The 12081-nt window shown below is 41.8% G+C and overlaps 1 protein-coding gene across 3 annotated transcripts in view; it reads left to right on the top strand.

Moving 5' to 3' along the window:
* LOC141110122 (indolethylamine N-methyltransferase-like) overlaps positions 1-11847 on the top strand; it is a 47186-nt gene extending 35339 nt beyond the window's left edge. For all 3 annotated transcript variants that reach the window (XM_073601338.1, XM_073601340.1, XM_073601339.1), the window contains exon 4: positions 11336-11847. In XM_073601338.1, coding sequence (XP_073457439.1) covers positions 11336-11765 — 430 coding nt within the window. In that variant the 3' untranslated portion in view covers positions 11766-11847. The remainder of the gene's footprint in view (positions 1-11335) is intronic.
* Positions 11848-12081: the final 234 nt, after the last annotated feature.

Below are 12081 nucleotides of genomic sequence, written 5' to 3' on the forward strand. Positions count from 1 at the left end.
CCACTTGCCGACCACCTCATGACGATATACGTCGGCAGAATGGCACGGACAGGCAAAATTACGTACCTGTACGTGATCTGCCTCCCGCGGGCGGGGTGTCCAATCAGACCCCCCCGGTGCCAGAGGCGGCCGGCATTTGTTCCCGGGCGGTCAGAGGTGAGGGGAAGGCCATCCATTCGTGGCCACCCCCTCGCGATCGCTCCCGGCCAATTAGATCATTCCTCTGCCTCTGTAATGTAAACAGAGGCGGAGGAAGTGATGTCATCTCTCCTCGAGCCGGTCTTTTCATTCCGGCGCCGAGGAGAGAAGACATCAATGTGGGTTTGCACAACACTACACTTACAGTAGAACATGCAGGCACACTTGTCACCCCCCCATCACCCCCCGATCACCCCCCTGTACCCCCTGTCACAGTGACACCAATAGCAGTTTTTTTTTTGCATTGGTGTCAGTTTGTGACAGTTATAAGTGGTAGGGCAGTTAGGGTTAGCCCCCTTTAGGTCAGGGGTACCCCCCTTTAGGTCTAGGGTACCCCCCTAACCCCCCCTAATAAAGGTTAACCCCTTGATCACCCCCCGTCGCCAGTGTCACTAAGCGATCGTTTTTCTGATCACTGTACTAGTGACACAGGTGACGCTAGTTAGGGAGGTAAGTATATAGGTTCGCCGTCAGCGTTTTATAGTGACAGGGACCCCCATATACTACCTACTAAAGGTTTTAACCCCCTGATTGCCCCCTAGTTAACCCTTTCACCAGCGATCACCGTATAAGTGTTACAGGTGATGCTGGTTAGTTAGTTTGTTTTTTATAGTTTATTATAATTTTAGGGCACCCGCAGTTTATTACCTAATGATGGTTTAACCCCCTAATTGCCCGGCGGTGATATAAGTTATGTTTTTAGGGTCAGATAAGGTCTGCGTCGCCCTAGGCAGCGTCGGGTTAGCGCCAGTACCGCTAACACCCACGCACGCAGCATACACTTCCCTTAGTGGTATAGTATCTGAACGGATTGATATCTGATCAGATCTATACTGGCGTCCCCAGCAGTTTAGGGTTCCCATAAACACAGTGTTAGCGGGATCAGCCCAGATACCCGCTAGCACCTGCGTTTTGCCCCTCGGCCCAGCCCTGCCCAGCCTACCCAAGTGCAGTATCGATCGATCACTGTAACTTAGAAAACACTAAGCACACATAACTGCAGCGTTCGCAGAGTCAGGGCTGATCCCTGCGATCGCTAACAGTTTTTTGGTAGCGTTTTGAATCAGTTGCTAACAGTCAGGAGCTTTTTTGCCTGTGAGTCTCACTAGTGTACAACTAAATTTAGAGCCCAAAATGGCAAATCGAAGGCACACTAGTGAACAGGCCTACACGTTTCTGAGCATGACAGATAGTGAAGAGGAAGTCACTCATCTGTCAGATTCAGGCTCAGAATACGATCCTGTAGACGACAGCGGCTCCATGACAGATAGCTCTGACGACGGAGTTGTGGTCCCTGCCAAGGTCAGGCGTACCAGACCCCAATCTTCTTCTTCTTTCCTTGAAGTGCAAGAACCGCAGGGCTCTCGTATGGAGCAGAGAAGTACTAGCGCCGCTATTCCTTTTGGTGAACTGTCAAGCACCAGCGGCCTAGTACACCCTGGTCGTACATCCAGCACTGCAGTATCACGTGGTGACGTGGCGAGTCCCATAAGTGCAGTTCAAGCTGGTGAGGTGGCAAGCACTAGTAGTGTCCCGCTACCACCAAGAAGACGAACACAGGCCCGTTGTGCCCATAGTGCCCTTCCTGCTGCATTCGCCAATACGAATTGGGAACCCACCACTTCTGCAGCACCCGTACTTCCCCCATTCACTGGCCAACCCGGAATTCAGGTGGAAACAGTTGATTTTATGCCACTGGATTTTTATTCGCTGTTTTTCATTGAAGATCTCTATAGATCTATTGTGGACCAAACTAATTTATACGCTGGTCAACACATCGCCACTATTCCCCAGTCCTCCCTTGCCAGAGATTGGAGACCAATTACGGTCTCCGAATTTAAGATCTTTCTGGGCCTTTCCCTCAACATGGGCATAAATAAAAAGAGTGAGTTGCAGTCATATTAGTCCACGCTACCATACACTAGTTGAGTTTTAGCGTAGGGTACAGCATTGCACAGACTAGGACACACTTTGACAGGGTCTCCCAAGATGCCATTGCATTTTGAGAGACCCAAACCTGGTACCAGTTACAAAAGTTAAAGTTACTAAAAAAAATGTAAAAAAAATAAAAATAATAAAAAAAATAAACACACAAAAAAAAAATAAAATAAAAAAAACAAAAATAGTTGTCGTTTTATTGTTCTCTCTCTCTCTATTCTCTCTCCATTGTTCTGCTCTTTTTTACTGTATTCTATTCTGCAATGTTTTATTGTTATTATGTATTACCATGTTTGCTTTTCAGATATGCAATTTTTTTATACTTTACTGTTTACTGTGTTTTGTTGGTAACCATTTTTTTGTTTTCAGGTACGCCATTCAGCTGCAGAGCGGATTTATTTATCTTGACAGCAACAGCGTTTGCTCCCACGATACATAAAGCCATGACTCCAGCGCTGTCGGAGGTGATTTCACCACCACAGTTACATAACTTCAACATATATGCCGAAGCATGGGGGCAGCAGTGGGTGGAGGAGCGATTTGCTCCTGCCTTTTGTGGGAGGATGCCCCCATGCTTCGGCATATATATATACGGTGTATGTATGCCCATCATTAGAAGTGGGTGGATGAAGGAAGGTATTCTAATGGTGGGCATACCCACCGATCCATCTCTTTTTTTCGTTCAGCCCACAGGCTGCATGAAAAAAAAGTTTACAATATATGCCCAACAAGGACCAGCAACATACTGGTATGTTGCTGGACTTTGAGTGATTATACCAGAATGATGCCTGCAGGTTTAGGTATCATCTTGGTATCATTCTTTTCAGCCAGCGGTCGGCTTTCATGTAAAAGCAATCCTTGCGGCTAATTAGCCTCTAGACTGCTTTTACAAGCAGTGGGAGGGAATCCCCCCCCCCCAACGTCTTCCATGTTTTTCTCTGGCTCTCCTGTGTCCTAACAGGGAACCTGAGAATGCAGCCGGTGATTCAACCAGCTGACCATAGAGCTGATCAGAGACCAGAGTGGCTCCAAACATCTCTATGGCCTAAGAAACCGGAAGCTACGAGCATTTCATGACTTAGATTTCGCCGGATGTAAACAGCGCCATTGGGAAATTGGGAAAGCATTTTAGCACACTGATCTTGGTGTGGTCAGATGCTTTGAGGGCAGAGGAGAGATCTAGGGTCTAATAGACCCCAGTTTTTTCAAAAAAGAGTATCTGTCACTACCTATTGCTATCATAGGGTATATTTACATTCCCTGAGATAACAATAAAAATGATTAAAAAAAAATGAAAGGAACAGTTTAAAAATAAGATAAAAAAGCAAAAAAATAGTAAAGAAAAAAAAAAAAAAAAAAAAGCACCCCTGTCCCCCCCCTGCGCTCGCACAAAGGCGAACGCAAGCGTCGGTCTGGCGTCAAATGTAAACAGCAATTGCACCATGCATGTGAGGTATCACCGCGAAGGTCAGATTGAGGGCAGTAATTTTAGCAGTAGACCTCCTCTGTAAATCTAAAGTGGTAACCTGTAAAGGCTTTTAAAGACTTTTAAAAATGTATTTAGTTTGTCGCCACTGCACGTTTGTGCGCAATTTTAAAGCATGTCATGTTTGGTATCCATGTACTCGGCCCAAGATCATCTTTTTTATTACATCAAACATTTGGGCAATATAGTGTGTTTTAATGCATTAAAATTTAAAAAAGTGCGTTGTTTCCCAAAAAAATGCGTTTGAAAAATCGCTGCGCAAATACTGTGTGAAAAAAAAAAATGAAACACCCACCAATTAAATCTGTAGGGCATTTGCTTTAAAAAAATATATAATGTTTGGGGGTTCAAAGTAATTTTCTTGCAAAAAAAATTATTTTTTCATGTAAACAAAAAGTGTCAGAAAGGGCTTTGTCTTCAAGTGGTTAGAAGAGTGGGTAATGTGTGACATAAGCTTCTAAATGTTGTGCATAAAATGCCAGGACAGTTCAAACCCCCCCAAATGACCCCATTTTGGAAAGTAGACACCCCAAGCTATTTGCTGAGAGGCATGTAGAGTCCATGGAATATTTTATATTGTGACACAAGTTGCGGGAAAAAGACAAATTTTTTTTTTTTTTTTTGCACAAAGTTGTCACTAAATGATATATTGCTCAAACATGCCATGGGAATATGTGAAATTACACCCCAAAATACATTCTGTTGCTTCTCCTGAGTACGGGGATACCACATGTGTGAGACTTTTTGGGAGCCTAGCCGCCTACGGGACCCCGAAAACCAAGCCCGGCCTTCAGGCTTTCTAAGGGCGTAAATTTTTGATTTCACTCTTCACTTCCTATCACAGTTTCAGAGACCATGGAATGCCCAGGTGGCACAAAACCCCCCCAAATGACCCTATTTTGGAAAGTAGACACCCCAAGCTATTTGCTGAGAGGTATAGTGAGTATTTTGCAGACCTCGCTTTTTGTCACAAAGTTTTGAAAATTGAAAAAAGAAAAAGAAAATTTTTTTCTTGTCTTTCTTCATTTTCAAAAACAAATGAGAGCTGCAAAATACTCACCATGCCTCTCAGCAAATAGCTTGGGGTGTCTACTTTCCAAAATGGGGTCATTTGGGGGGGTTTGTGTTATCTTGGCATTTTATGGCCTTCGAAACTGTGATAAGTAGTGAGGAGTGAATAAAAAATTTACACCCTTAGAAATCCTGAAGGCGGTGATTGGTTTTCGGGGCCCCGTATGCAGCTAGGCTCCCAAAAAGTCCCACACATGTGGTATCCTCGTACTCAGTAGAAGCAGCAGAATGTATTTTGGGGTGTAATTCTACATATGCCCATGGCATGTTTGAGCAATATATCATTTAGTGACAACTTTGTGCAAAAAAAAAAATTGTCACTTTCCCGCAACTTGTTTCAAAATATAAAATATTCCATGGACTCAACATGCCTCTCATCAAATAGCTTGGGATGTCTACTTTCCAAAATGGGGTCATTTGGGGGGGGGGTTGTGCCATCTTGGCATTTTATGGCCTTCAAAACTGTGATAGGTAGTGAGGAGTGAAATCAAAAATTTACGCCCTTAGAAATCCTGAAGGCGGTGCTTGGTTTCGGGCCCCGTACGCGGCTAGGCTCCCAAAAGGTCCCACACATGTGGTATCCCCGTACTCAGGAGAAGCAGCAGAATGTATTTTGGGGTGTAATTCCACATATGCCCATTGCATGTTTGAGCAATATATCATTTAGTGACAACTTTGTACAAAAAAAAAAATTGTCACTTTCCCGCAACTTGTGTCAAAATATAAAATATTCCATGGACTCAACATGCCTCTCATCAAATAGCTTGGGGTGTCTACTTTCCAAAATGGGGTCATTGGGGGAGGGTTTGTGCCATCTTGGCATTTTATGGCCTTCAAAACTGTGATAGGTAGTGAGGAGTGAAATAAAAAATTTACGCCCTTAGAAATCCTGAAGGCGGTGCTTGGTTTTTGGGGCCCCGTACGCGGCTAAGTCCCACACATGTGGTATCCCCATACTCTGGAGAAGCAGCTAAATGTATTTTGGGGTGCAATTCCACATATGCCCATGGCCTGTGTGAGCAATATATCATTTAGTAAGAACTTTTTGTAATTTTTTTTTGTCATTATTCAATCACTTGGGACAAAAAAAATGAATATTCAATGGGCTCAACATGCCTCTCAGCGATTTCCTTGGGGTGTCTACTTTCCAAAATGGGGTCATTTGGGGGGGATTTGTACTGCCCTGCCATTTTAGCACCTCAAGAAATGACATAGGCAGTCATAAACTAAAAGCTGTGTAAATTCCAGAAAATTTACCCTAGTTTGTAGACACTATAACTTTTGCGCAAACCAATAAATATACGCTTATTGACATTTTTTTTACCAGAGACATGTGGCCGAATACATTTTGGCCTAAATGTATGACTAAAATTGAGTTTATTGGATTTTTTTTATAACAAAAAGTAGAAAATATCATTTTTTTTCAAAATTTTCGGTCTTTTTCCGTTTATAGCGCAAAAAATAAAACCGGCAGAGGTGATCAAATACCATCAAAAGAAAGCTCTATTTGTGGGATGAAAAGGACGCAAATTTCGTTTGGGTACAGCATTGCATGACCGCGCAATTAGCAGTTAAAGCGATGCAGTGCCAAATTGTAAAAAGTGCTCTGGTCGGGAAGGGGGTAAATCCTTCCGGGGCTGAAGTGGTTAAGAAGATATTCATTTTTCCTACAGGTAAGCCTTATTATAGGCTTACCTGTAGGTAAAAATGACCAAGCAGGCTTTACTACCACTTTAAAGTGGATGTAAACCCCGTTTCATAAAATGAGAGCTGGGTACATATAGCTGCAGTGTTTTCTTATCTTTCTTCAAATTCCTAAGTCCCGTGGCTTTCTCCTGCTCCGTTCTTCTGTTATCAGCATTATACCTTCTGACAAGTTCTCTGTCAACTGTGATAAAACCATTTTATGTCAGGGAGGGTGCTATAAATAGATTAGCAGAGAGCTGGTCTATTCACAGCACAGCTCTGCCTATGTGGAGTGAGGGTGTGTGCCTTTCCTCCAATCAGCTGTCAATCAGCTCCAATCAGTCTCATAGTGTATGGAAAGAATCCACACTCACTGGTGAATCAGGAAGAGAAAATTCTAACAGGATGTGCACTTTTTAAACTGTATATAGAGCTGAAGACAGCAGATATACATGTAAAACTTATGTAGGGAGATTTGTTTCATCTCTGTGTATCGTCTGAGACTATTCACTTCACTGGGTATATGTGAGGGTTTACATCCACTTTAAGGTCCTTTGCGATATAAGCCAAGGAAGCTATTAAAACTCTGTAGTTAGTAGATATTAAAACTCTGTAGTAGTTTTAGTAAACAGAAAATGTATAGCATATGTAGCACCCTGATAGTAGGCAGGGTTGCTAACCAATTTAGCTTGCTAGCTGATAACTAGCCTGGCTGATTGATAGGGGGTGCACTGGTTCTTTCCCTAACTCTGGATTTGATGCACTTCTCTCTTCTGTCACTAGGTGGCATTGTTGCCTGTGGCATTAGAATAACGAGGGCATAGTGAATTCAGATCAGGAGTGAATGGTTTGTTTCAGCCAATTGGCAGGGATTTCTTTGGTCCTGGGAGAGCCTATTTATTCAGGAGGAGTCAGGTGATCGGGGTTCTGTGCCACCTGGAATGCTGTCTGGGTGGACGTGTGTTACAAGGCCCCAGGTTGCTAGGCCAGAAGGCCTATCCTGGGAGCACCTGGCTGCTAGGCGGTTAGAGGCCTATCCAGGTTTGAGAGAAGCAGTGCGGGGTTGGGGCTTCAGGCTGGAAGCTCAACCAAGTTGCAGAGGTTCCACCGGACAGGGGAACTGGATTGTTGCCAGCGGTGAGGGAGAAACAGTTGCTATAAGAGACAACCACTCCTGTCGCCAGGGGCAAGTGATGATCAAGGGCAGAGGTAAAGGGAGGAATAGTCACCAGCAAGGGATCCTCATTCTTATTATCAGAGGCCAGTGTATGGAAGTCTGAAGAAGTACCAGAGCAGCCTTTTCACCAGCCGTGAACGGTGAAGAAGTGGGAGAGCTTCAGCAGAGTGCCAAGCCAGGTACCCAGCGGGTTAGCAGGGGTGACACTTTAGGAGTATACAGTGGGTTAGCTGGTAGAAGAGAACAAGAAGACCTGGACAGCCACACACCGGAATGGATAAATCCATCTTTTTATTCAAAATACAGGATCATGGGGTACACAAAACACGACTGTGGGGTGGTACAAAAATATCTGACGCGTTTCGCACTTACACCAAGTGCTTACTCATAGCTGGCTAAAATGGGAATGAAAAACCATATATATACTAAGAATATTAAAACATGTGACCATGCAATGGTAAGAAAATACAAAAACAGCTGAGAAGCAGCCGTATGAGATCTCCGCACCTGCTGCTGCTTAGTAAATCTAAAATGCAAATCCCCATAGCAAGTAGGCATAGAAACAACAATTTGGAAATATAATGAGATAAAGTGAAAAAATGAGTGAGATAAAAATAAAAATAAAAATAAATGTTAAAATAATGTGACATCCATAAATGTATAGAATATACATGTAATGAACGAGCACATGTGAAAAAATACATGTGTATGGTGATGTATGTTATAATATGAACAAATAAAACAATTTATAGCCTGGTTTTCCAGGGTGAAAAAAAAAAAATGTTTTCAAAATGTGAATGTGCGTAGTGACAAATGAGTAAGATATATATATATTATCTAAATAAAGACTGATCATGTATGAAAAAGATATGCAGATACAGGGCAATCATTTCTAAAAATATGTATGTATAATAAAGTGAGGACTAAGGGTAAATGCATGTGAGTGAATAAGTGCAAGATATGCACGCAAAATTAATATCCTCTTTGAGCGGAGGATCCCACATCAGTGGGTTAGCTGTGGAAGAGCTCAGGGGATCCAGTGACAACTGAGATCTTGAAGTCTAGTGAGAGACCGGGAGCTCAGAGAGTGAAGATTTAAAGTAGGATGCTGTGAGATGTGGGTGAAGATCTAAAATGGGTTACTATGAGTTACGTGTACAGATCTCTATTAACTGTTGAAAGTTCAGTTGCCATAGGAGACAGTAGTTATACAAATACAGTTGCTGCATCCAGCTTAAAGACCCTCCACCTGTATAGCTGTCTCCCTATTATTTTGTCTTGGAGTCTGCCAATTACCATTGCATCTGCCTAAGGGTGTCCTGGCCCTAACCCTCTCTCTCCCAGTTCTGTTAAGAGAAAATAAATCTCCATTTTTTGCATTCAAAATGTGACCGGCGCCCAATCATTCTATCTTGCATTACACCCACAATGTGCTTTGGGGGGGGACATGGGGACCCCAAAGCACCCTCCCAATGTTGAGGGCATGTGGCCTGGTATGGTTCAGGAAGTGGGTGCTCTCTTGTCCCCCCCCTTTTTTTCCTGCGGCCTGTCAGGTTGTATGCTCAGATAAGGGTCTAGTATGGATTTTGGGGGGGACCCCCACGGCATTTTTTTTTATTTTGCCCATTGTTCCCCTTAAAATTCATACCAGACCTGAAGGGCCTGGTATGGATTTTGGGGGGGGGGACTCCCACGCCATAATTTTCAAAAATTTGGGCACGGGGTTCCCCTTAAAATCCATACCAGACCTGAAGGGCCTGGTATGGATTTTGGAGGGAACCCCTACACCATTTTTTTTATTACTTTGGCGCAGGGTTCCCCTTAACCACTTTTTGCAGGTTGAAATGTCTGCTAATGGTAACTCATGTAGCAGGGTAAGTATTAGTCTCATCAATCAAAGTAAGTCCGGGATGCTGTGTGGAACAAGCCACCGAGGAGCTGCCAGAGTCCGCTGCCACACTGTGAGATGTTTAGGGAAGCCGGCCAGACATTTCCAAGATGGTGCTGGTACTCCAGTGACGTCATCACGTGTGCATTCCAGCGACATCTTGAAAGTGTTGGCCGGCTTCCCTAAACATCTCACGGCATGGCAGTGGACCCTGGCAGCTCCTCGGCATCTTGTTCTACACAGCGTCCCAGGCTTAATTTGATTGATGAGCCTAATACTTACCTTGCTATGTGAGTTGCCATTTGGCACCTTTTTATTTTTTAATAAAAAGCTTTTAAACAGTCTGCACTTAGATGTGCTTCTCTATTTGTTTTTTGTTTCAAAACAACTCTGTCCTCCTCTGCCTCCAGAACAAGTGTTGCTTCTTTGTCTTCCCTATCCCTCCCCCTATTTTCTGCGACCTCATTTCCTGTAAGGAGCTTATAAACCAATCCAACAGTTTCATTTGCATATCAATAGAGCCATATTTTCCAAACACAACACATGTAACTAATTCATTTATATCTAAGCTATAAAAAATCACCAACATAGCCATAGCAACACAATAGTTCAGTGTTTTTGCACTTCACAGAGGTGCCTTGACGTAACATTGTGGCTTTACATATGTTTGCAAACATATGCAACAAAATTTTGAAACAGTAAAAAAAAGAACGAAAGTCCCACTTTGAAGATATTTCTAGGAATTAATTTTTTCCCCACAAAAACTTTATCTCATGCTTCTAGCAATTTTCCTTAGAATGGTAAACATCCCTGGTTATTTTTGGCATTTTGAAAATAGAGATGGTTGCTGGGAATGAATGCCCAGGAGTTTCAGTATATCAGTAACCGTCCACTGGCCAAAGAGAAGCATCACAGGACCTAGAAGAAAGGCCGGGGGAGTATTAGTAGTATTTCTGCCTTCCTTAGTAGTAGGATCATTACTTATAGTAGGAACAGTAACCATAGTGCTACAAAAATATTATTATTATATGACCTGTAGTAGTAGGAAAAAACACAATACTATTATCACTTTATGAATAGTAGTGTCTACAGCAACATACCCTTTAGAAATTACAGTAATGAAAAAGGTGTAATTGTAAAATAGTAATTGTACTAATTTTGCTAGCATTAGTAGTTGGATCAATTGTATTAATAGTACAATAATTTTAGTAATACAAAATATATATATTATCTGATGTAGTCTGTTTTTATCTTTACTTCTAGTAGTAATCAAACTTTGGAATTAAGTTTAGTTTTTTAATTTAGTAGAAAAGTAAAAGTAACATAATATTTGTAGTAATATAGCAAGAATTATTAGTTAGATCAATACTAATAGTAGTAGAAGTAATTGGAATAATAAAAAGCTATTATACAGAATTATGTCATAGTAGGAGAGGGAGAAGCAGTTCTTTTATCACCTTTACTACTAGTAGTAAATGCAGAAGCAAAACCAATAATAGTAATAGTAGCAGTAATGTGGTCGTATTATTAGTAGCATTACTGAAATTAATTGTACAATGATTCTAACAGTAGCGCAAGTAATCATAGAAATAAAAAAATATTATATTATCCGTAGTGGCAGTAGGAGGAGAAGTAATTCTATTATCAACTTACAATTAGTAGCGATTACAGTTGAATATGCATACAAAAACAGTAAAGTTGTAGTGGTATACTATTGTTAGTAGTATTGCCAGCTTAAGTAGTAGGATCATTACTAATAGTAGTGGAAGAAATCACATTAGTAAAAAAAAAGCTAATGATATCCATTGTAGTATCTCTGTTAGTAGTAAAACCAGCAGTTATAGTACAAATGATTCCTATTGCTATTATCAGACATGATTTCTTGTTTCAGACAAGGGTGGAAGGAGAAGGAAGACCAGGTGAAAAAAGTAATTAAAGGGGTTTATAAGTGGGATAACCATGAAACCAATGGCCTGGATCCTGAGGTGGTGCCACAGGTGGATTGTGTCCTCAGTCTATGGATATTAAATGCCATCAGTAGAACAAAGGAAGACTTCCTAAGGAACCTGGAGAGATTCACATCCAGACTGAAACTTGGAGGCCAGCTGATGCTGTTTCTGGTGCTGAACATGACCTTCTACAAGGTGGGCCACCATCACTACTTTATGCTGACCTTGGACGAGACAGAAGTACAAGAACTTGTGATTAAAGCCGGCTTCGTCATTGAAAAGTCATCTGTCTTTAAAGCTGTGGAGCCCAGTGATAATGTTGACTACAGCCATAAGATTTTTGTCCTTGCTCGCAAAGTAAAAGAAGCCTGAAAACCAAAACCTAGAGATCTCATCTCATCGTGGTGAACCAAACTTACAACATTAATAAAATATATAATACATTTTGCCATTTCCTGAAACGTTGTATTTATTTTTTCTTTGGGAGAAAGGTATAAGCATTTATTTAAAGCCAATTGTTCTCTCCAATAAGGAAATGGGCAAGAATGTTGCTGTCCATGCTTTCCTATCCCGGTGACAACCACACTACCCCATTTCTTGTACAGGGACAGGAACTGTGGGAATTTCTGCAATGGACAGCAGACACAGAGAGTTATAAAATCCTGATATTAAAGTATATGTGACATAA

The sequence above is a fragment of the Aquarana catesbeiana genome, linkage group LG10, assembly GCF_042186555.1.
Source record: "Aquarana catesbeiana isolate 2022-GZ linkage group LG10, ASM4218655v1, whole genome shotgun sequence".
In the NCBI taxonomy this organism is placed as follows: Eukaryota; Metazoa; Chordata; class Amphibia; order Anura; family Ranidae; genus Aquarana; species Aquarana catesbeiana.